Source organism: Serinus canaria, chromosome 2, assembly GCF_022539315.1.
Source record: "Serinus canaria isolate serCan28SL12 chromosome 2, serCan2020, whole genome shotgun sequence".
Taxonomy (NCBI): domain Eukaryota; kingdom Metazoa; phylum Chordata; class Aves; order Passeriformes; family Fringillidae; genus Serinus; species Serinus canaria.
This window is the reverse complement of record NC_066315.1, coordinates 100,997,618-101,023,751: the sequence shown is the minus strand read 5'-3', so window position 1 is coordinate 101,023,751 and position 26,134 is coordinate 100,997,618. Positions and strand designations below refer to the sequence as shown.

The window sequence follows — 26,134 nt, the reverse complement described above, 5'->3', positions numbered from 1 at the left end:
TAGATGATCTTGAAGGTCCTTCTAACCCAGCACATTTAATGCTTCCGCCCCCTTTGCTGCCAGGTGCATCTGAAAAGTCTGTATTCTCTAAACTCTAGGTTCTCAGATCTTGGAGAGATAGAAATTTCCTCAAAAACTACAATGAGCAACACTCATCCCTATCATTTGTCCCTCATATGATTTATTATACTACTTCCTCTGCAGCCATAATTTCCTTTGCTTGGAATTTGAACAGCTGAGCTGGCACAGGTGGTTGTTATGAAAATGTCAGTGCACAGGATCAAGCAGGTACCAGGTTCAGAAATCTGACGGTGAAATCCATCCCTGCCTGACCCCCTGATCTGTGTGTGCTGCCACACACAGGGAGTCCACCCAGGACTGAGATCTGCTTGATTACCTGAAGGTAAATTTAGGTGAGACAAAATTAGACAATCACAAAATCGAGAATTGCAGAACAGGTGATGTAGGGAAGGTCCACAGTGGGTCATCTGATCCAACCTCCCTGCTCAAGCAGGGTCATCCCAGAGCACAATGCACAGGATTGTGCCTGGGGGGCTCTTGATTATTTCCACTGAGGGAGACTCCAAATCCCCCTGGGCAGCCTGTTCCAGTGCACAGTCACTGCACAGTGAAAAAGTTCTTCCTCATGTTCAGGTGGAACTTTCTGTGCATCCGCTTCCCTCGTTGTCCTATTCCTCTCTCCTATTTCTCGCGGCCCCTCCCTAGATATTTATGTGCACCCTCTCAGTCGTCTCTTCTTGATGCTAAACAAGCGCAACTCCCCAGCCTTTCCTCGTAAGAGCAATGCTCCAATCCCCCAAAGAGGATGGAGACCTCGCCGTCCGGGCAGAGGCAGCTCCCACTGGGAGCTCGAAGCAAGATCTGGCTGCGGGTTACCCCAGGAGGGGCCGGGGCAAGGCTGACCGCCTGGGCCACACTTCCCAAGCCGCTCTCGGGGCGCTCAGCGGCGCGGCCGGGCCGGGGCAGGACGGGCGGTCGCTCCCGCTCCCGGCACTGAGGCTCGGCCCGGCCGCGGCTCCGGCGCGGCAGAGGGCGCTGCGCGGGCGGGCGCGGGCCTGGGCGCGCCGCTCCCGGCGGCGGCGCAGTTCCCGTTCCTGTGGCTGTTCCCGTTCCCCTCGGGCAGGGCCGGGCGGCGGCCGCGTCTCGTCCTCGCTGCCCCCTCCTCCCCGTGCCTCGCAGTGGTCGGCGCCGGTGGCGGGGAGGGCGGGGAGGGAGCGCGGCGCCGCCGCATGCATCGCTGATGGAGCCGGGCTCGGGGCTGCCGCAGCGCAGGGCGGGGGGCGGCGGGCTGGACCTCGGGGCGGGCTCGGCGGCGGGGTCGCCGGCGCTCTCGGGGGCGCAGTCCCGCCGCAGGAAGCAGCCGCCGCGCCCGGCCGACTTCAAGCTGCAGGTGATCATCATCGGGTCGCGGGGGGTGGGCAAGACCAGCCTTATGGAGCGATTCACCGACGACACCTTCTGCGAGGCCTGCAAGTCCACCGTGGGTAAGGGAGCGCGTCCCGTCCCGTCCCGTCCCGTCCCGGGGGAGGGGGCGCTCCTCCCCCCAGTGCTCCGGGGCTCGGCCGTGGGAACGCGGGACTCGGTGCGGCGGCCGCCCTTCCCCGGCCCCTGTCCCGCCTTTCCCCGAGTGCGGGCCCGCTCCCCGCCTGCCAGGCATTCCCTCCCAGACCCTGTCCCGCTCCGGGGGGTGCCGTGGTCCCTGTCCCCTTCCTGCCCAGGGCGGCGGGGTTGGGTGTCCCCGGGTGGGTTCCTCGGCCGTGGGAGGCTCAGGGGCATGGTTGGTGCCAGACTTCAGGAGCTCTTCTTGGAAAGATCGTGGATGTCCTAGTTACCTTTGGGACTTCTGAGAAGCTGCTGGGCTGTCCTGTTTTAGCCTTTCTAACGGCAAACAGTTTAAAGAAAAAATTGGGCATGGTTGGTAAAGCAGGTTTTTGTGCTTAAGTCTTAGACGTTGCGTGAAAGGAGACAGAAGTATTTCAGGAGCTGAAAAGTTGCAGTGTGTATTTTGTGTACTCTTCCAATGTACTATTCAAGTACTCTCCCAGACCGCAGTCAGATTAACTCCAGATGGCTGCTATGGCTTCGTGAAGAACCCCCCTGTGATGTTAGATCCGAGGTTAATGTTTTGTTTCTTGAGAACACTGCGTGTTTGGCTCTTTATGCAGATAACTAGAGAGCAAGCTCCTAGTTCTGTAGTGTACTGTCTTATTCATGATTTAGTCATCTCTGCGAGTCTCGGAGGTAATTTGATGCCTGCTGTCTTTTAATACACAAGTGTGTAAAGGGAGGAAAACAAGCTAGTTATTCTGCGTTGTTATTAGAGTCCTGTCCTTGGAGTTGAACTCTTGATTATTGCAGCAAGGTGGTTGTTAAGGTCTGTGTCACTGGAAAATATGCATGCTTAGCTTAATTGTAGCTTGGAATGTGAAGGAATTTAGGCATCTGATGAAAAGTGATTGTATTGCCTTTTAGAAGCTGAGTTATTACTATCCAAAGTTATCTTCCTGTAAACAAAATGATGCACAGTTACTCATACTTTTGTTTTAAAGTGTGTTTTACCAGTTATTTAATTCTTTCCTAGACTAAGAATCAAAATCTGGTAGTGCAGATTAGCACTGTTATGTTGATCAAGTTTTTTGGTTTGAAGTTGGCAACTTAACCTTGTAGAAGAGAAAGACAGTTTTAGAGGCATTAATACTCAAGGGATGTGTTGTAATGAAGAAATGTTGATGGCTTGTCTAGATGAACAGACTAATTGAATATATGGTACAATGAAAGTACAATTTTAGAGGAATGTATTCTTTATAAATTCTTCAGGTCTAGACATTGATTTTGACTTTCCTGCATCTTCTTTAGGTTGACCCACATCAAGGGTTCGGTCAGGTCTGGGCTACTCTCTGTCGCTGGTGTTAGTTTCGTGCTCTGACTCTTGGGAAGGGAGGGGAGGTGGTCTAGACCCCGGTCCAGACTTCCAGGCTGGTGCCTTTTCAACAAAACTGATTTCCTAAATAACTGACACAGTGATTTAAGCAGAGAAGCTTCCTTTTTTTTAGGGAAGAAACAGGAAATAAGTAGTGATATGCTGCTAGACAGAAGGTTATGTAATGTTTGTTGTACAAAATGTGCCAACATTGAGCAGCATAGGGAAATCAACTTGTGCCAAAATACATGTAGAAGGACTTGATAGTAATGGCATTTTTTCAAGGTCCTCAGACTAAACCTGAGAGCTGTTGAGATTCCCCCAGATCTTTTGACTGCTAAATGAAAGAGCTTTTCACAGTCAGCACATACTCTGATTTTTTTTTTTTGCACAAACAAGTAAGAAAAAGTAATCTTGCTATTTACATTTCATATAGATTAAAAATAACCCACACTCCAAAACAACCTGAGTTCAGCCTCTAAAACACAATTGAAATCATAAAGCTCTTCCTTTGTCACCACTTAACTGCAGTAGTTTTCAAGAATTTGCAAGTGGAGGATGTGTTTTTGAGACATCAGTGAAAATGCTGTGACTGATCCAGTTATATAAACTGAAGATACCTTGAGATTCAATTTGAAAAGGCCATGTAACCAACCAAAAAACTGCATTTTGTTGTATGTACCTTATATTAGCAAAGCAGTATTTAAAATAGAATGCTAGAATACATATTTACTTCCTTATGTTGGTATTAATGTTCTCAATCTTACTTTCATGCTTCTATGCTAAAACCTGTGGATGTACAAAAGAACAACATTTAGCACCTTAAGCTTTTGTATGAAAGCAGAGGCTACTCAGAGGACTTCCTGTAACAGTGGCAGAATTGCAAATGTCCAAAGACCTTTTCTGTCTTCTGTCCCTAAGTGCTGATAATAGTGCCATGTTATTGAACTGTGGAGCATTTCTGCAGAAAAGGGAAGGTTTGGATTCAATTAAGAAAGATACAGTATTTAAATGCTAATTTAAGAAGACTACACTGCCAGATTGGTAAAGAAAAATCTGTAATGAAAACACATCAACATATCTTCAGTCTCAGCTCAGATATGGAACTTCTTTGAAAGTGTTCAAAAATAGCTTGGCAGATTTCAGCACATTATTCATAACAGCACGCAATGTGCTGTTGATCTAAAATTCTTTTGATGTATTTATTTTGGGCATTATATTAGTTGCATGGAATATTGTGTCTACTTAAGTCTGCTATTGACATAGCACTGAGAATACCCAATATGCTCAAATATTTACTGATTTTTGAAGAAGGTAAAATTACTCTCTACATGCCAGTGTCAAATACCCTGTCTTTCTATAATAGGATAATAACTTGTTCAGGGGTAATATTGGGCTCATATTAGCTTTGTCAGCAAACATAAATTTACCCTTCTTTTTTTAAAGTAAAATTTCATCTTCATTTATTATTTGTTGCCTGCATTATTCACACAGGAGCAGAAACCAAAGCTATCACCTGAAGGTTTTCCAGAATTGACAGTTTAAAAAATATGCACCAAATATCGTGTGAAGAAGAATGATCTTTCCAAGGGTAGTGGATAAATACTCATTGCCACATCTGTAAGAAGATTCAAGCATGGGGGTGAAGAAACAGTGTTTTCCTCTGCTTCCTCCACCTCTTATCCTAAAAGAAATACATCCTAATTCAGGTCTCCATAGTCATAATGTTAAATTTCTATATTAATATAAATATTTTTATCAGAGTTCCTTTATTAAATATTCAGTGGCCTCTGTTCTCTTCCCAGCATCTGTCCAGCTGCTGCTGTGTCCTGGTTCTAATCCACCAATTCTTAGTTCATTCCCAGTCTCCCTGCTGTTTTTCTTCCATGACAGATCTACATAATTCCTGTACTCAGCAGTATTTTCTGTCAATCTAATTCTTCTGCAGACATTATACTTCTCTCTGGGTTTTATTCTCTGAGCCTGAGGTTCCTGCTCTTCCAAAGGTGAGGCCCTGCACTGACTCACCTCTTAGGATGCTGATTGTCCTGGTCTCTCAAATCAAGTTGGGCTCCTCAGCTTTTCTTTTACATGCTGGCTCAGTATGCGAAGTCTCTTGAGACCTCATCTTATCTTTCAGCTCTTTTCCACCAGGTCTAAAATCATCCCAGGAAAGAGGCCTTGCCCTTGATAATGCCAGTGCAGTTTATGTGCCTTGTGTGTTGCTGGCTGTTTTAGCAGCTATTCATAGGAAGCCAAAGTTTCACATGTAGTAAACACTGAAGCTTCCCTCCGTCCTCGTTTACAAGCAAATAATAGTGGAGTTTGTAATGGGAAGGGTTGTTGTGGATCAAGATGGGAATTTAGTGACCTGTGATCTCTTCTGGGCCTGAGGGATCCAGATCAGTGGCATGTTAATGCCTTGTGGTGCAAGACTCCTTTGACTTCCCAAAAATGCTCTTTGACCTTGTTTCACCTTTGTGTGAAGTGGTATGGAAGTCAGACACTCCTGAGACTTACAGAGGTCCATAGCTTTTCCTTCCAAGTGGTATTTTTCCTATCATTTATTTCTCAAATACCCATGTCTGTGCAAAATTCCTAGTGTCCATCAAATAAACAATAGCAATAGTGAACACTTTAGCTTTGTCTTCTATCAGAATGTCTGAAGTAAGGCAACTTCTGTCTTTAGTATATAGACATTTCTATATGGTATACAAATACATACATACATACCTTTTTATATGTATGTATACATATGTTTGGGGTTTCTATCACAATTCAAACCTGTATTCATTCTCTTTATCCTTAAAAAGTGGGGGCTAACAACATAAATGTTCAGTTTCATTCCCATAAGCTTGTCATATAACATAATAATTTTTTCACTTAAAAGTATCAGACTACTCACTTTTGAGGTATTTGTCATTATTCAGAACTGCCTGCTAAGTTACTCAATCTTTTTAGTTATCTAATCAGTATTTTCACAGGCACTGTAAACATAGTATGTGGCTTACTAATCATTTGGTTTTTTTTCAGTAAATCAAAAATATGCCTTAAGATTAAATTTAGAAATTTGATGTAATCTGAGATGAAGAACAATCTATATAAAATTTTCAGAAAACCATCCTTAGCTTAATTTCTTAGCTTACCACATCATGACAAAGTAACAGTGAGATGTTCTTGCTTTAATCAAGAAATAGCTCTTAAAGTGATAAATTTATGCTGTTAAATAAAAAAAAAGGAAGTTTTGATGAGGGATGAGTAATTCTGTGTGAATTGACTGTTCTTACTTTTGCATATCCAGGGTGTTAATACATCTGGTTTTATGTATTGGCTTTTTGACTAGTGCAGAATAGTGTAAATAAACCATACCAATACCTTATTAATGGTGTGCTGCAGTTTCTTGCCAAACTATAAACAGAGAGGAGCAGGAGGCTGGAAACTCACAGAGAAAAGCAGTTTTGTCTTACAGAAAACCTTAAGATAATTAGGGAGCATGTATGAATCTCCTTGTTTGTCTTTGGAGGTGCAAATTATGACAGAAGCCTGTGTCCCCTCTAAGCTGATTTTTACCTTTAGGAGCAGCGTAGTCACTTTTAATGGACAACATAGAGACTCCAGCAAGTGAAAACACCTGGCCAGTTGTTGTTTGCCCCAGATGTGCCAACCAAGTATATTTTACAGCATTTGGTATAGCCGGGAATGGTTTGCTATGCATAATCTTTTGAATCCTCATAAGTGACCAAAACTGTAATTTAAAACAGGAAAAGGTAGGTAGATAATACAAATTATTAGGAAATTAGTAGATAATACAAATTATTAGGTTTAGGAATAGGGTTTTGTAGAGGTATGGGGTTGTTAATTAACAAGAGGTTACAATAAAGAGTAAATTTGAAGTTGAACTTTGTTTTTTTTATTTTTTAACTAGATATTAACTTCAGCTGGTAGAAATATTCAGGCACTGGGTTATATCAACACTACAGAACTGTCAGATAGCCTTGTAGTCCCTAGGCAGGACATATATGAGAATACACAAATAAAACAACAGGCAGAGTGAAGAGGCCACTTGAATGGTGTCAAATGGGGAGTTAGGTTTGCAAGGAGACTGGAATGCAGCTGTCAGACTCAGTCTCTGCTGTGAACAGCTGAGCGTGTCATTAGCAAAGAAAAAAAAAGAAAATAAGGCCATATGATTCTCAGGGACTTCTGGAAGTTGGTTAGCAACACTTTTACTGCTTATTTCTGCTGATATCTCAAGGAGAGGGAAACTTAATACCCAAAACAAAATGCTTACAGGTTCAACCTCCTAAAAGTCTGAGTTGTGTTGCTCATTAAATAACCTTTCTTTTTCTGTTCAGTTTTCTCTTCAGGTCAGGTAGTTGTTGACCAGAAGCTCAGTGTGTTTTTCTGCTTTGCAATCAGAAATTTGAAAAGAAGGCTTGTTCATGAAGCCACAGAGAGACTTATTCCTTCCAATTTCCTCTTCCATCTTATTGTGTTTGCCAGCATTTTGGTACATGCTTTGAACTTAGTATCCTAAGTAGTGTCAAAAGCCTAGGTTTTCAGAAAGGCCCTATGATTTTATTGTCTAGAAGAATGTAAAGAAATTATAATTTCCTCCCTTCTCACTGAATTGGGAAGTACCAAGCATCTGAAATGTTATAGAAGCTGTAAATTGGACATTCGGAAAAAAAAAATCACTTGACTACACCTTCAGCATTTGCTCATTGCATGTATATTACACAGAAAAAAAGAAAATTGGTATCTGTTTCATTCTAGTGTGTAGCCCAGTTGCCAGTTGAGGTATGGGTACACTTTTATTTTAGGCAAGCAGTCTCAAATGTCTGCGTGTTAATCGTTCTAGAATTACATGCTTGAAGCTCTATGGACAACATACTTTACCTGCCTCTAAAATAATCCCCAAACACACTTATATCTGACTTAGCACTTCTATCTGACAAAATTATTCCAGATCTCTTCTTTGAAATTTTTAAATTTGTAATGTGCATTTTGAAAGAGGCATTTCCACTTTGGTGTGTTTTAAAAGCTAACTGCTTGCCCTAGAGTTCAATTAAAATAAGACAAAATGGTTTTGGGTATTTTTGCCTGGTAACGGTTTCTGTAACCTTTTCCTGTCCCCTCCCTATGTGCCTTTTGTTGTTGATTGCTTCCCCCACCTTAAGCAGGACAATAGAAATCAGAAGGGACGCTCTTGATCATTGACTTTGGCAGTTTTGGGATAGGTGTAAGTATTTTTTGAGTTACAAACCAGGATGTTTTGTAATAAAGATGGTGTTTACCTCAAAACTCATGTGATCTCAGTTATCAAATGCAGCATAAGTAAGAAATTTTTTTTTGCATAGTGGTGTCAGATGTCCACAGATTCAATAACCTGTGATAGTCTTCAAATTATATGTCTGTTTTAAGGGTTAATTGGTATATAAACTCTGAATTTTTAAACTGATTGTGTTTCTTTAAGTATGGTCTGATTATCTTTCACTGATTGAATTACTTTGATGCAAATCACTAATAGGCCTCTGAAAATTGAATCCATTGGAATTGATTTTAGTTAGAGGGTTTTTTTGTGCTCTATTTGCATCTGTTTTCCCAGCTCTTCCATTAACTTTGTTAGCAGGAAGTCTTGTCCACTGAAAGGTCACTCTGTGTGCATTAAGCAAAACTGTTTCCACTTTCTTTTTCTGTCTCTTATGAAAGGAAATTAAAGATTGCAAATTTAAACATAAAATGCATAGTAAGAAGTTTCTTTACTATTTTATTTCTAAACAAATACTTTAAGCTTTAAAGAGAGCAGCTGCACCCAGTTGTGTGTATTTCAGTTTGTGCTTTAGCAGATAAGCTCTAGTTCTGTTTGGGGTGAGAAATTAATGTACTGTAGTCAGTTCTGGGCTGGGCTTCATTTTTGTAGGATTTCAGTCTCAAGTTTGGTTCATTGACGAGAGATGTTATTCTCAGTGACTTGCCCTTACCTAGAACTTCATTAGTGTGCTTTTATTTTGAGTCTCTGTTCTCTTTCTTTTAAGGCTGTTTAGTTTTGAAAAGAGTGCAGACAGGTTGTTTGGCTATGTGTTTAATATACTTTTAAACCCTTCTGTCCTGGTAGCCCTTTGTTTTTCCTGGAGGAGGCATAGCTTCAGTTGAGCCCATGTTGTAATGGATGTTCTTTCTCAAAGTAAATTTTTCATCCAAAGTTCACGTGCTACTAACAACCATGGTGCACATTAAATAAAATATTGAAAATCCTTAGCTTAGTTTACACACATCAGGTTAGTGTTGCTGCCCTTAATGCCTTGTTTCACATGGATCTAGCCTGTGGGGAGAGGAGAAATGCTCCTTTGCAGTTTTAGTTGTAGGGAAAACTTGATAAATTTGCCTTTAAATGCTTAAATAAATGTAAAATCAGAAACCCAGTCCAGAGGCTGAAGTCAGTATTTTTGTGCCTTTTTCATTAATTTTTGTAGGGGTTTTTTTTGACTCCTGAAAAAGGCCTTTCCAGTGAAAAATGAGGGTCAAAATGTGACATCCAAAGCACATACAAATTTAATCTGTAAAATCCATAAAAAGAGAGATGGTGATTTGGATTTACTTGTTGTTTGAGTGTAATAATTTTGGAAAATTACTGATTGACTGTTGTCCATGCAAGCCTGGTATATAGAGACAGGGCTGACTTTTTAATGAGAGGGGAGATTGTAATAAGCTTTTTGGTTCCCCTTTCATCACTGTGACCTGGCAAATGGCATGCTTCAGTATGGTCATAAGCACATGCACTTGTCAGGTTTCCTGGCATGTGTGTATTTTGTTATTCCCTGACAATAAGCCAGCAGCCTTTAAATGCAAGCTAGTTAGCATGCAGACCACTGATAGTTTTCTGGTATTGTAGCAGCTAAAGAGAGCTTTTTAAAATCCATTTTATAAGATATGTTATTCAGATTTAATGTAGTTGTTGAGAGTAATTTTTGATTCTTCTGTTTTAATGAGCTGTATATAAAACCATGCCAGAGTAATTGTATGGACAGCGAAACTTTTTATTTGGGTATTTCCATTAACATATGTTGAGCTAAATAATTTCTTTCATTGACCTTTTTCTTAACTTAATGCAACATTTGAAATTGAAGGGGAAAACAAATTATTGTGTTGTTGTTTTAATTGAATTACTAATTTGTATGTAAACTCAAAGCACTGGCTTTGGCAGTCTATGGTGAAACAGGCTAATGAAACCTGACAGGCTTAGGAATTTGTTTCTTCGTGTGCAGAAGGAAAGCTGCCAGATTTTTTTTCCTTCAGTATTGGCAGACATGAAGCTTTTGGTATTGTGTTGATGCTTGCAGAGCATTACTAATTATAAAAAAGTAATTGAGCAACCTTTGAAGAGTTCTGGCACTCTGTCTGACTTAGTTGTTAAATGATTCAAACAATTCTATAGAAGAATCTGTCTGTTTTTCCAAAAGCGTTACTTGTTTGTATCATTCTTTGCAAAATTTCACAGTAGAGAAATATTTCATGGTATGACTTCAAGATGATTAATAGAAAGATCTGCCTTTAAACTAAGAATGCTGTTGACATATTATTTATTTTGAAACCATCTCTTTAATATGTAGTCTTTTTTTCTACTTCATTTTATTAATATATTGGACCTTCAAGTCCCAGGAAGTCCCATTTAAAAATGTGGTTTATTACAACAGTTGGTTTTTTCTCTCCATAGTTAATTATTTTCATTTTTAAAAATGTAACAAAATCTTTTTGCTTTTTTGTTTGTATAAGACAGCAGTGGTTTGTATAAACCACTTCTATAAAAACAAAAATATTTTTGTTTTGTAGTATTGAAACTTACATGAAATCCCTGTGATGGTTTTAACACTTGGGCTCAGAGATGATTTAGACTTTTTTGAACATCAAATGAATGGCAGGTCATAAAGTATGTTCTGTATGACAGAATGGCAGGATTGGGAATTGGGATTGAGATGTCTGGGCAGTTATATTCAAACTTCCTTGAGGACAGGAGAGGTTTGAGGCAAGCAATTGCAGTTTAGTAAAGTTCTATCTTGTAGACAAAGCTATGACTATTAGGACAATTACATTTTATAGTTTAAATGCATTTATATAGAGAAAAGGCTTATAACAGTAGAAATGGATGTGTTTCTTTAAAAAATATTCTTAGCATAGAATTACAAGAATTCTCATTTCACACACTTTGGATACTAGAACATAGCTGGATCATTTCTCTTCTGCTTTTGCACTAAGACAGTCACTTTTCAGAAGTGTACAAAAAGACTTCTTGGAGTTAGGATTAATAAATCACTTGACATTTTAATAATTTGAATATTTTTATCAATTTGCATATGAATATTTGAAAATGGCCATTAAAGGTTTTGACTGTTTAGTACAAATCAGTTTAACACATTAACTCCTGGGATTTGAAAGAGATACATGTTTGTAAGTGAAGTACAGGCATCATGTCCTGAATATCTCTCCAAGAATTGGTGATTAAGCGTGCTAGAAACTACTAAGGACATGGAGAATGAGGAAAATGTCATGGTGTGATGACCATTACTTTTATCAAAACGCAATGTGCAACTGCAGGCTGTTAGCGGGGATATTTGTTTAGGAGAATGAAGGTCAGTGAGCCTTCCATTTATTTTATCTGGCTGAAAAATGCCCACCTGCTCTGCAAACTAAAAATATGGACATAATGGCCAAGTTCAGTCCCTTCTGTTAAAGTTTAAATTCAGTCTCAATTCTTAATATCAGCAGGGACACTCAGCTTTTACCAAGGGTAGTCCTTGGGAAAATGTGTTGGTTTTGTTAGAGAAAATAAAAACCATTTTTCCTCTTCAGTTTCATCCCTGTTTTTAGTATACAACTGCATTTGAAATGGCAAAAGTGTTTCCAACACATTATGCTTCTATACTTCTGTGTGGTTTTTAAGTGTACAGGTCTGAACTGTGTTCTCGTGTCTTTTATTTCTGCCTTTTTGATTTAGCTCTGTTAGTAGGGATGATGTGTAGAAGGATGAACTGAAGCAAAAATTTTCTTACAAATGTATCCTAAAATGAACAGGTTCACAGTCTGCAAATCTGTGATATTATAGGACATTTATTCTCTGATACATTTTTGTAGTTAAGGTAGTAATCTTTTGTGTCTAGGTATTGTTTGACCACAGTATGTGTTATGTGTTGCTAGCCAGCATTATTTTTTTAATTAAAGTTAAATCTTTCTGTATAACAAAGTCTTTATGGTTCTATCTTTGATATTTAGCTTGCATTCAAAATGTGCCTGGAGTTTTGAGATGATGAATAAAAGTACCATACAGGTATAAAATAAATTTTTAAAGTCAAATACCCTCTTTTAATATAAGAAGTTTGCTAATAAATATTTGCAGGACTTAATAATGACAGTCTTGACAAACTTCTTCATAAACCAACCTCAATTCCAGCACTTTATTACAGCACTTTGCAGATGCTAAGCATCCATCCTGGAGGCCAGACCTATATTGTTCCTGCTTTACAAACAGCAAAACTGATGTGGAGAGATTGGTTTTGCTCCATGCCTCCAGGGCATCTGTGCCAGTTGGAAGTAGAGCAGGCTTGTCCTTGACAGTCGAGGTGAATAGGAGAGAAACAATCCTACTGTGCCTGTTGTTTTACTGTTGTGTGGGTTTACCTGCTGCTGGAAATTTTGCACAAAGGGGAAGGTTTATGTTGTGATGCTGCCAAATTGGATGGCTCACAGGCTGTTCAGTGCTTGTCAAATCCCATGGTTTTCCTGAATTGACCATAGTGGTGCAAACCCTTCTGCTTGTTCAGACTGTTACAAGTTGATCTAAAAAAAAAGTATAAAAAAATAATAATTACACCCTCATTACTTTTGCTTCTTATTCCTCCTTTTCTGTTTACTGTATTTTATTTATAGGTGTTGATTTTAAAATCAAAACAGTAGAGCTAAGAGGAAAGAAAATTAGATTACAAATCTGGTAAGTAAAACAAACATGCAACCAGCAGTATGTTTTAATTTTTATGTTTTAGCATGAATTAATATGCTTGTCTAATACCACTATTAACTGTTATAAGCTGGTTTAGCTCTTACCCTATTACTTCTCTCCTCCATTCCCACAAGACTTAAACCAAACCAAATAGCTCTTAGATTTTTGTGAGGGTAAAAGGAGGAGAAGGAGAGATAAAGTTAGAAGTAGGGCATGAATGTAATTACTGAAATATTAATGCATCACAGAGGCCTTGAGCCCCTTTTCCTGGAAGAATGACATCACCTACATAAGAAATAGGAGTTCTACAAACAACAAAAGTTGACTGTGTTAAATAGACACTAGAGAAAGTATATTTTGTTTTCTTTGTTTTTCTGGACTGATTAAAACTGACCTTCATTGTAACAGCAATTATAAAGCAACTGTGAAATATTTTCTAAACTGTTTTTCTGAAATGTGGTATAGGCAGTGCTGTTTCTTTGACACTGTTTTTAAGTAACTTCAAAGTGAAGGGCATTCAGGACTGAAGTAAATCATATCTACTCTAAACAGCATGTAAAAATAAAGCAATCCCATGCAAATAAGACTATACCTTTACTGGTGCTGATGTTCTACTACAGAAAGCTCAATGTCTGAGCTAAACTCAGATTTCTGGTAATGGTTCTCCATGTTAGTGATTAATACTGTTTTTATTGCTTAGAAGTTATTGAGCTAAACACTCCTTTGTTTTGCAGAGTAGTACAATACATAAACATAATTATGAGAGAATAAACCAGCTATGTTCTATACATTAATCTTACATACTACTATGTAGAAGCTTAGCTTTGGTTTATTAACAGTGTGTGATGCATAATTAGCATTGTAGTTAAACTGTTTAAGCTGCTAACAATCCGTAGGGGGGGAAGCTCTAATTATTCTTTTTATTACACTTTTGGGATATTCTGGTAGTTATTCATTCTTAACTATGTGGATGCAGTAAATTCAGTTTACTAACTCCTCTTGGCAGGTCACCATCAATTCTGTCTGTCACACCATGTGTCTGTCTTGCTTCCCTCTGAGTTAACTGCTGCTTCATCTTTGGTCTCATCCGTCACCTAACACTTGAATGTTAGTGGCATGTCTTCATTCATCTGTCCCTGTTTGGAAACCTATGACCACAAGACTGGCAGTTGAGCCAGCAATTGTTAGCCAGGGTCTGCTGGAGCTGACAGAGGTAACAAAAAATGCTGATATGGAGATGCTAATGTATACCTAATATGCATTCTTGCTGTGAAATGTAATAAGCTTATAAAAAAATTCTCATGTTGAATAAATATAGGAGTGAAAATTTGAGATGTTTAAACCATTATTTTCCACATATTGAGAATATGCTAGTAGGATAAAGGACACTTCAAAAATTGAATTTCAAAGTTAATAGGTTGTTAAAATGTGATAATTACTCCTGTGGGAAGCCTTACTAAAGTGGCAAGGAAAACACAATGTAAAGAGATAACATTTTAAAATATGATAAAAATTATGAACGTGACATCCTGCTCCTAAGTGTCACTTTCTCTCCAACAATGGCTGTTAAAATGTTGTTCTTAATCTTTAAAACTGCCTTGGCATGCTTCCAGGTTTTTTAGAAAAGCAATTAGATAAGCATGACTTTTGCTAATTAATTCTGAATTCTGTTGTGCATATTGTTGGGCCGACCTATAAACTCTTATTATCACAGAATCATTTAGGTTTAAAAAGAACCTTAAGATCAATGAGTCCAACCATTAGCCCAGTGCTGCCAAGTCCACCACTAAACCCTGTCCCCAAGGGTCATGTCTGTTAAGGTGACACAACCTGGGCAGCCTCTTCTAGCTTGACAGTCCTTTTGGTGAAGAGATTTTTATTCCTAATAGCCAATCTAAACCTCCCCTAGTGGAACTCGAGGCTGTTTCCTCTTGGCCTGCTCCCTGTTACTTGGGAGAAGAGACCAATCCCCACCTGGCTACAGCCACTTTCAGGGAGAGTGTAGAGAGTGACAAGGTCTCCACTGAGCCTCCTCCAGGCTAAACACCCCCAGATCCCACAGCTGCTTCTTGTACCTCCAGTTGTTGGATTGAAGAGGAAGGCAGTTTACCAAGTCAAACACTTGGAAGTTTAGAAATGCAGACTTCAATTGCATGGCTGATCATAAGTGACTCTCCTTTCATACCTACACAGTGACAGAATTTAGGCTTCCTCATAGTTCCTGGTAGTGTTTCAGGCTCCTGGTAGTGTTATCTACATTGATTGCCCTTACTTTACTACAAAAAGACCTGTTTTGTTCAGTGAACACATAATTTCTGAAGTTTTCACTTATCTGTTCTCTTAAAATGGCAAAAGTTACATTTCAAAGCATGAAATTTTGCTTCTTTTTTTTAGTAATCTGATGATTCTACTTCTAGAGTCAAACAAAAAAGGTTTTTAAAAAGTTTACTTTGGTGTTTTTATGGTCACTTGACCTGTCTCTCCCCGAGCCACTATCAGGAGAGTGTTTTTCACAAAGCTCTACCACTTGAGATTATCAAAAGATACCTTAAATAGGACAGGGTTGAATGTTTCAAGTGGTTAGGTGTGCAAAACGTCCTTTTGAAAGCAGCTTTCACACCTGCTGCTGTTAGGAGAGTAGAAAACAAAAGGACTTGTCTCCTGTGTTCCTTTCATAATGGGGAACTGAGCCCTAAGGATCACAGAGGCATCTGCTCTCACCTCTCGCTTCCTATCTGTTCCCTGTTGCTCCTATTTCCCCGACTTCCAGTCAGGAAAAAACCTTCTGCTCCTTAGATTATGCAATGATAGAGCTTCACTGAGGACACAGGATAGTATCCACCTTTTCTGTGCCACCTGGAGGAGTTAGTAGTGCCCCTTGGGCTGCCAGAAGTGTTAGGATACAGTAAATCAGCTTCTGCCTTGCAGTTCTAGGCTTTCACAAGCTCCTGTGTCCTGTGAGAAGTAATACCTGCATGCAGCTCAAGTCATGAGGTAGAGTAACCAGAACTACTGGATAGTGCAAGTGTCCAGGTAAATCCAGGCATCTGTGAATCAGTGCTTCTTCAAAGCTGGAAAACTGGATCAAATAACAGGAACCCCTGGCTGATGCTTTGAAGCAGGACAGGAAGGTGCCTGACTGTGCCCTCTCAGCTGAGTAATTTGGGCAGTCGCTGACACAAGCAGCTGACACAGTCACTTCCAGCTTCCCCTCTGAAAGGAAGGAGCTGGCTATGGGAAGCAGTGGTGCCCTGCACTGCACCCAGTTCCTCCCTCGCCAGGGGAGCTCTCTGATACCTCTACAGGCTTAATGCTCAAGGGAGCCAGCGACCTGGGAACAAAACAAGCTTCGTTTGCTTCTGAACGTCTTCTAAACCAGTGCATTCTCATTCAAAAATCACATTCTGCCTGCTCTGTTTGCTAAGAGACAGTTGTTTTGGGAAGTACCTGTTCTAGAATATAAAAGAATGTTGTTTCTTTGGTTCAGTACCTCTGAAATAAATTATTTATATAATAAAAGATCTTAAATATATTTATGGTTTATGGGATGAAAGAAAAATCTGTCTGATAAGTAGAATTAACCTCTAAAATTACCTTAAAGCATTTTTTAAAATACTGCCTGTAGGTTCCATAGAAGCATAGAGCATGTGAAAATGTTAAATTAGTGTTAAGTTTTTATGTAAGTTTCAAAATATTTTCACTTCTATTACCACTTTACACCACCACTCATAACAAATAAATTTAACTAGAGAGCCAGAGACAGTTTTGAGTCTGTCCATGTGTTTGTTTCAATCGGTTTGGATAGACACAGAGAACATTTATGTAAAAGAGAAATTATCCAAAGATATTTTAATTAAGCTTAACTGTATTTGTATTGTGTTTTATGCAGTCTGCCATAGAACATGACAAGTCAACACTTGAAAATGGGCTTTGTGTGATTTTTTAATTTGCTTTTGTTTGTTGTATGTTTGTATTTTTGGAGTGATGTCTAGTTTCTGTTTGGGAAGCAAAAACCAGTCAAGCCATTGGATTCTCTAATTGCAGATTATTGTTGGTTGAGGAGTCATACACTGTATGTTTCTGATTACAGATTAGAAAGACCAATGCTTTTCATTTAGAAAACTTCCTTGGAAAAAAATCAACAGAAGAAAACTGCTTTTAGCATTAAAAAAAAAAAGAAGTAATCTGATGGGGTTTTTTTAGTTATGCCAAGTGCTTGTTCAAGTTGTAGTAACTTATTTGAACTTCTGGTGTTTAATTTAATTGGAATTAAATTCAACTCCCATCTGCTATTGTGTTGAATCTGACCAGAGCAAATAAAGAGCTAGTAGCACTTAGACAACTGTTTAACACTCATGAAAGTCATGAGTGTTAAACAGTGGTCATCTCTTCTTCCAGCTTTCCACTAGTGCTTCAATAGCAATCCTTACTAAAATACTCCCAACTGCAGGAGTGCAATACATCCATGAAAATAGTATAGCAAGAATAATTGCCCCAGCCCTGCACATTAGATTAAGGCATTTGAAGCAGGATGTGCTTTTAATGTTAGTTCTGCATTAGGGATGGTCATTTTGTTTCTCAACACTGGGAGAATTTGCAGCACATTTTCATGAAAAATGTGATGGCACCTAATAGAAGAAAAGATTTTCCATGCTAAAGATCAACTTGCTACTCAAACTGCAGTTTACTTAGGTAGCCTGGGGTTGCATTTTAAACTTACTTATTGCAGAAATAGTTTTCCAAATAGCTTTCACCTTACAGTTTGAAGACTCATACAACATAAGAGTAATGTCAGAGACAGCAAATTCAGCTTATTTTCTTCCACTTTTCCAAGGAAATAAGGGTTAGAATATCATGCTCACAATTGGACACCTGCTGACTGGTTTCATTTCCACCTGCTGCAGGAGGAGAGGTGAAGTGTGGGGGAGTCAGTGACTTAAGCAAGGCAAAGAAAGTCAGCCATAGTCCACTGGAATTGGCATGACCAGGTGACAGTCAGTGGTCATCTGGCCATTTATTATAGGTAGTGGGCAGCCAGGCTGTCCATGGGTGTTCTGAACTGGCCCCAGCATTTGGTGTGTCCCAAACAGCCAGCAAGCCAGACTTCAGGTTGTCACATTTGGGCAAAGGACCTACACAAACAGGAGCACAGGGTGCAGCAGCCTCGGAATGCTGTAAACTTTTAAAGAGCCTGAGGGTGTTGTGGAGAGAGGAGAAGCTGATAGTACCAGGTGGACTTGGAGACAGAGCACTCAGCAGGGCTGGGGAAATGTGGGGTTGGAGATAGCTGGAGTGGGAGAGTTTTGTAATGTTGCATAGTTCTCTTCATGGCTTACTTATCCAGTGCACTGCTGACTGCCTTCAGGGAGGGTAGTGGAACATGAGTGTTTTTCTAATGTATACTCAGTGATCTGGTACCCTGTGATGGAGTCGCTAAAGGTCCTTAGAACTCACCTGAAGGCACAAACCGGTGACTCTGAAATACCCTCTTTATTTCTGTTTTTCACTAGGGGCACAGAAAAAAGGGAAAAGACTGGCCAGCAAAACAATCTGACAAAATCAAAAAGCAGCTTTCCCCACTGCTCTGAACAAAAATAGAATTGGAGTATTCTCCCACATGAGATATGCCCTTCCACCTGCCATGTAGTTATTTGTGCTCAGAATGATGGAACTTGAGGTCCCCAATCCCTAATACACTTCATCAGTAGGCTGGATTAGCTACAGTGACACAGGCTGCTCTGTGAGGTCGTAATTCTGAGTTCTGTTCTTAAGCACTAGAGCAATGTTATCCATATGTGGAAAATCAACGGTTCATACTAAAATTACTAATTCTTTAACGGACTGAACATCCAAAGGACCTTCCAAAAAATGAATGTGACCATAGCAAAGAAGTAATGGAAAATAATGTGGAGTTACTTGCTCTGAGTAATATTATATATATAATTTCAGCTGCCAGAACTTGTATTGCTTTACAAATATGCCTCATTAGCAAAAACAACCAATTAACCATCTAGAACTGGTCTGCAATATTACTGGTGCTTGACCTTATTGAAACAGACTACCTTTTTTCATCTTCTGTAGGGTCCCAGAGGTTTGTATGAATGTAATTCTAAAGTTCTGAGACTGGGATTTGGATAAAAATAAAACAAAAATGGACACAATAGGAATTTGTTCTTCTCTGCCCTGTGTTGCAGTGTCATTGGCTTGCAGTGACGTATAAAATCACTATTTTTCCACAGATTATGAAGCAGAGGTTGCAAATCTTTTTCTAGTGGACTCTGCTTTACTTTGTAAAATCACTAGCAAATATTTTTACTATCAAGTACGCTTGTGGCAATTTCAGGGGCAAGTTAAATACTTCACTTTGAAACTTGCTTGAAATTCCTAAAGATTTTATGCAAAGTAAGATAGGTTTGTGGTAATATATTCTATTGCTTGTGCATAGAACCTTAAAGGGGTTAAATCTTCAGGACAATCAATGTGGCATTTTGTGAACATAACTTTTTTTTTTTTTTTTTTTTTTTTTTTGTGTAACAAGTGTTTCAGGTCTCCATTGTTTATCTCATTCCCAAATTCATTCTCCTCCTCCTTTTGTTTAAAATGTGACTGTTGAAGAGGATTAATTTTGAAGTTTTGAGTCCCAACACACATGCACACAATTTTCCTCCCTCTGCTCTCAATTTTGATCCATCTTTTGACTTGTTCTAACTTTGAAATTGCAAAATTATCCATTGGCTTTGGGGACTGAACTCATGCAGCAAATGCTTGATTACTTTGGATCACCATATAACCTACTTTCCAATTGAGATGCCAGTCACATTTTAAGACTTAGGATATGCACCAGCTATTTTTTTAGTATAACTGCCAAAAATCCTCCCTAGGGAGGCTTGATGATGTGATTAAAAGCAGTTCAAAAGTTTTCATGGTTCAGTAAAAAGCAACTCTTCTGTCTCATCTGCTTTGGAACAGAAGCCATAGCTAGGATGGGTGACTTAGTGTCGTTGCTGGAAATTATTCTCCAGTGTGAATGCACCCTGTCTGAAATACCTACAGTGCTGACAGTGAGCATGGAAGTGTTGCTTGCACACCTCAGATAAGTAGATGTAAGTGTGAAAGCCAGGTCTCTAGTGCAAAAGTTGTACCACTTAGTGATTGCTCATTCTTGTGAGCAATTCACTTCTGTGCCAGTAGGTTTTGCAGTAGTTTTAGAACCGTGGCTTAATTGCTGTGGTTGATCCAAAAAGAGTCTGAAAGCTCAAATGATACTGATCAGTGCATTGCTCATTTTATAGCTGGGTGTGTGGATGTGTTCAATAAGCATGTATCCATTTTTTTCTTTATTTTTTCATTTTTTCAGGGCTGTTAAAAAACCCAACCAAAAGTCCACAAAACACACAACAAACCCCAAGAACACAACACCAGCTTTATCTCCTGGTATATTTTCATTGGATAGCTTCACTCTCAGACACATGTAGAAATGTTTGGTGGCATTTCTTGGTGAAGTTAGTATGGGATAAATAGTTTTAATATGAAGAAGTTTTATGATTGAAAGTACTGCTCCATTTTTTTTCCTGAAATTCACGCATATGGAAGGAAATGTAGTGTCTCTAATGAATGTGGGAGTGTTATTATTAAAATGTAAACAAAGTTATTCTGTACTTTGCAAATTGGTGAAATATTTGTGCCACTGTTTGCTGCTGCTTCTTAGGGACACAGCAGGTCAGGAGAGATTCAACAGCATTACCTCAGCTTATTACAGAAGTGCCAAGGGAATTATTTTGGTGTATGATATCACCAAGAAGGAAACATTTGACGATTTACCAAAATGGATGAAAATGATTGATAAGGTATGCCTTAAGTATTTTCTTTTTACATGCTTTTATTAACAAGGATTTTTTTTTCCCCTCAAAGAAATTTACAGCATGGGTTTAGGATTAATAAATTACTGTCAGATAGTTTGCACTGATTACTTTTAGCCGGGATTTAGCATTGATGTGTTTTTCTTGCAAAATGGTTGTCCATTCCTGCTTTCTTGAACTAGAATTGTCCCAGTTAGAAGTGTCAGTGAAAATCTGTAACATTGCTCATTTACCTTTGCAGTAGGGGGAGGGGGGTTTGTTTCCTGTCTGTGAAATAAGGTCATTGCGTTCATTCTTAGATAAACTGGAGCAGATGGTTCTCAAATTCCATTTAAAAATTGAATTTAAAAATTGAAAATTTTTGAAATCATGTTTGGGAAGAACATTTGCCTATAAACTATGTCAGTGTGGTAGTGGAATTGCCCTTTTTTTGTATTGTGTTTGCATTACCAAATCTTACGTTTCTAGGTGTAGTTAATTAGAAATGTTTTAATTGCAGTATGCTTCAGAAGATGCAGAGCTTCTATTAGTTGGAAATAAACTGGACTGTGAAGTTGATCGAGAGATTACTCGGCAGCAGGGAGAGAAGGTAAGGACAGGTCTAGAGGCAGAGCTGTTGTGGCATTGCTGCTGGTGGTCTGTGGCTGCTCTTGTTCAGACTGTTGGATGCAGAAAGCATATTGAGAGTGGTGGTGGTCTCTCAAAATCCATGTGGTGATGTGCAGTTGTAAGTGTCCCTGCTGGAGTAGTGTGTCTTTGGTCCAAAAAAAGAGAAAGCTACAAGTCAGCTTCCGCTGTACCGGTAGTGTAGGGGATACTCCTTTCTGGGCTCTGAAAGGGGACGTAGTGAAGACTTGAAGCAAAAATGGAGATCTCTAGTCAGGAAATCTTTGTGGGCCTTCTTTCAGGTGTTTGCTTCTCAGTACTATTTTTGGACAGGCAACAGCCCTGCTTTGATTATTGGCTTACCTTTGTTTTCGTGTTCTTTTGTTCTCTTGCAACCCTAAAAGTGTTAAGGAAGCTGGCAAGAGACTATGTTCGTGGTAGTGTGATACTCAGCACTATCTTGACCAGAATTATGTCAGTATGGGTGTACACAAACATTTGAAAGTGAAAGGCTTATTTCAAACTTCTGCAGGTCTTACATCTGTACTTCCCTTTTCTACATTTTGAATAATAAAGTTGAGATTAGCTGTTCTGAGAAGTTCTTCCTTTTTGGCAGTCTGCAGCAATACGTGTCAACTGAGTACATGAATTAAATCTGGAAAAATGCAGAGTACTTTTCCAATATTTTAAGCAAAAATTAACTATATGTTGCAATATTTTCTCTACCATGCCGATTTAGGATTTATAATTTATAATTGAATCAGATTTCCATCTCAGATTTGGGAAAAGTTGCGTGTTTGGGTTTTTTTTTAAAGTTTTAGGAGGAGGATAAATTTGTTATCTGTTGCTGTTTGTATATATCTTCATGGAGTTATTTTATTTTCTCTCCCATCAGTTTGCACAGCAAATAACTGGGATGCGGTTCTGTGAAGCAAGTGCCAAGGATAATTTTAATGTGGATGAAATATTTCTAAAACTTGTTGATGACATTCTGAAAAAGGTAAAATACTCAGGTGGTACTATCCCTTTGGTCACAAAAATGGTCAATGTTTAAATAATTACTGCAAATGCTTGGGAGGACAGAGAGCAAGTACACATTGTCAGGTGAAATTTTTGGATAATACATAGTGGGCATGATGCAGCTCACACACTGCTGACCACTGCATTTCACTAATAAGACCCAAAAGGCCCTGAAATTGAGGCTTTAGCTGTCAGTGAACTCTTGAAATGAGTTCTTTCTATGCAGATGACTGTTTACAGGTGATTTTTCTTTTCTTTAAGATGCCACTGGATGTTATAAGAAATGAGTTGTCCAACAGTATCCTGTCCCTGCAACCAGAGCCAGAAATCCCACCAGAACTGCCTCCTCCAAGGCCTCATGTCCGTTGCTGTTGACTTTTTACTTCCTCCAGAGTGAAAAATATGAGCAGGAGGGTAAAGAAAGTATCTGTACTACTCTGCACTACAATCATTTGGCAGTTTCTCGTTGCACTTTGTTATTCGAGTCAGAGCTACACACTAACTTGTAAATATGCAAATATGCAATCCTATGTAGGATTCAACTATAACATTTAATTATTACCCCTCTCCCTCACAATGATGTTTCGTTCATTGCCCCAGTGTTATAAATACTGTACAGTCGGTGGGGGTTTGCCACACATCCAGTTGAGGAGGAGGAGAAATTAAATCTATACCTATTCTTGACATAAATGTTGTAATAGTTCTTTGTTATTATAAACAGGCAGGCAGAAGCTCTTCTGGTATGAAGATAAGTATATGGTGCTTTGCTAACTATTTTAAAGACAAATTTTTTAAAAACAGAGGACTTTATGTACAAAGCTTCCATAATCAGCATTATGTTTCCTTTTAATGTAGTAAAAACATTTTTGGCTGTAGCATCCTCTGCTGACTGGATTTATTGAAAAGCTAAGTTTAATTTTTGGCAGTCTTTTATTTATTTTGTTTGATGCTGCACTCTTTCTTTGTGTACCGAGACATCACACCTGGTGCAGATGTAAGATTGCACTTTGAAAAAACATATAGAATTTTCTGCATAAACATAAATTTGGTTACAAGAATCATTAAGTTTCAATAAAAGAATGGAGATATATCAAGCTCTAAAAGAAGGTATAAAAAAGCAATGCTGCTGTCCTAGACAAATTCTTGAGAAAAAAAAAAATTAAAATTATACGTTTTCCTGTGTTAAGGAATATATATGTGTATTTTTGTCTGGACATCTGTAGGGATGGGGGAAGGTAAAATTATTTTCTTTCCTAATGGTGGAAATTATTCCCATCAAGCAAATACTGTGTTAGGATTTTGTCTGATAATGAACTTGTGAATTATATCTTTGGTATATCTTTTATTAAATGCACTGTTTAGTTTAGCTGTGGTAAATCAGTAGATACATATTTGAATAACTTGGTGTGTCCTGAATGTTGTGGTATTGAAAAACATTGTGGTCTTTCTAAACTAATGAAGTGCAAATAAAATTTTGTATTTATGAATGACAGTGGAACTGCACCTGTTATTAGAATGGCAAGTATCAAGTGATGGGGAAAAGGTAGAATCTGGAATATGGAACAACACTTGTGTTAATTTTGTTATGATTTAATTTTCTGTTTGACAGTCTTTTAGGTGTAGTGGGAAGAGCAGCAGACACTAGTTGTTCACCTTGATCACTGCTCTGTTGGGAGAGGAGCTGATGACCTGGCCCAGCTGATATCTTCAAATAGCATGTGACTGCTTGTCATGCTGTCTTAGCAGGTGGTCATCAGACTATTAGTTACACTGACAACACAAGTATGAACCAGTCTTTTTCACACTACAGCTTCTCTACTTCGCATTCTCTGGTGCTGGAACCCATTTTGTCACCTTTGCCACTCTTCTAGCCAGAACTGGCACTGAACACTAAAGTATACCACTGACTTAAACAGAATCTCTCTGTTTTATGGGAGAAAAAAAGACACAACAAACTGCTAACACACACCAAAAAAAGCCCTTATTTCACTGAATAAGCTCTGACATTCTGAATTCAATGCCATGCAGGCCTGTAGCACACCTGGATTTCTACTGAAAAATTAAGGAAAGCATGGTTGATATTTGTGCTTATGTCTTCTGCCACCTTGTGCCTAAACAGTTCGCTTTTTTAAATAGTAAACTTACAGTTTACTATCCTGTTGGTAAGAAAAAATGAATTTCTAAAGCACTTCTAGGAGTTCAGATAATACTGTGGGCAATAGCAAGGAAGGGAAAATTATGGAAAGTGGGTTTTAACTTGACAACCATTTTATTTTAGCCAATTTGTTTTTATTTGTACTTAGAAACTTGTGAGTTTTTTTCCTGCAGTTTTTGAATTTAATAAAAATTAAGGAATTTGACCTAGATAAACTTTCTTTTTGTAATTCTGTGCTGTTTGTATATAGGCAGATTGGGATCTCAGTCTCTTGTACCAAAAATTAAAAACTATTGCATTTAAGAAGGACATATTTATTTGAGTGCTTGAATGTGTTTTCTTATTCATTGGAAATCATAAAAAACCAGGAAACCTGTTTACTTTCCATTCATTATACTATGAAGAGGGTTTTGTCTCCTGATTTTATCTCTACAGCTTTTATATCAATCAAACCAGTTTGTTTATGCCCTTGCTCCACCAGGAGGCATTAGTGGTGGGATATGGGAAGAGGGGAGGAGGGAAAAAAAGTTATTCATGCTGCTTCATTGTCTCATATGGAAGTTCAGCAGTCAGCCCAACCTATGTTTGCATCTAATGATGGGCTGTTTGAATGGTCTGCACAGCCCTCAAGGATCACAGGATGGAAAAAAAGGGTGAGATGAGCACTGGCACCACCCCACCGTGTTTGCACATCACTGTTCTTTAGAAGCCCTGGTTGGAGGGGGGCCATTCCCACTCTTCAGGGAGTGTGTGGGGATTGTTTCCTTCTAACACTGAGCCCAAAAAGCTTTTTACACTGAACTCATCAGGTGCTGTGAGGTCCTTTAGTCCCTGGCAAGTTCTTCAGAGTGGTCAAAATAAATGTGCGAGCATGGCAAGCATAAATCACAGGAGTGTCAGCTGCTCTGAAATAGAGGGTTCTTGACTTTCTTGAGAAATAATGAAAAATTGAAATTATTAGATAGATTGTGGTCATTGAAGGGTGATTTCAATGTGGTGAGGATTTAATACAGTGAATTCCTGATACTGTATTACATCCAGTTAGTACTGTGTCTTTTACCGGAACTAAAACTCATATCTGTTGGGATACTCTAACAGTATGTGATTGTGTCCCTAAACTTTTTAACTGTAATGGACATTCACCAGTGGGTTGAATTAACAGATCATTTTTTCACAAGTGAACAGGAAATAAGAACACTGGAAATTTGTCTTGTGTCTAATAGTCACAACACAGAAAAAACTGAAACCTCTGGCTTACCAGGACATCTTGAATTATGCACTGTTGTCCTGTCTGTGCTAGAGAAATTGTGACAGTCAAATCTACCTTTCACTTCAAAGCAGAAATACACAACTAATGTCAAGATTTGGTCCTTCTGTTGAAGAAAGATGAGAAGAAGGTGGGGAAAAAAAAAGGACTGGAAGTTAAAATAACCAAATTAAACCTCCTCAGCACAACTTTAGGCCATTTCCTTCTTTTCTGTCACTTGTTACTTCAGAGAAGTGACTGACCCCACCTGGCCATAGCCTCCTTTCAGGTAATTTTATAGAACAATGAGGTC

At 38.9% G+C, this 26,134-nt stretch overlaps 1 protein-coding gene across 1 annotated transcript; it reads left to right on the top strand.

Annotated features, from left to right (window-relative positions):
• Window positions 1–1,246: 1,246 nt before the first annotated feature.
• RAB12 (RAB12, member RAS oncogene family) lies at window positions 1,247–24,884 on the top strand. Its single transcript, XM_030229836.2, has 6 exons — window positions 1,247–1,505; window positions 12,866–12,926; window positions 20,644–20,782; window positions 21,294–21,383; window positions 22,296–22,400; window positions 22,682–24,884. The coding sequence occupies exons 1-6, from the start codon at window positions 1,262–1,264 to the stop codon at window positions 22,793–22,795; spliced, it is 753 nt and encodes a 250-aa protein (XP_030085696.1). The 5' UTR covers window positions 1,247–1,261; the 3' UTR covers window positions 22,796–24,884.
• The last annotated feature ends 1,250 nt before the right edge of the window (window positions 24,885–26,134 follow it).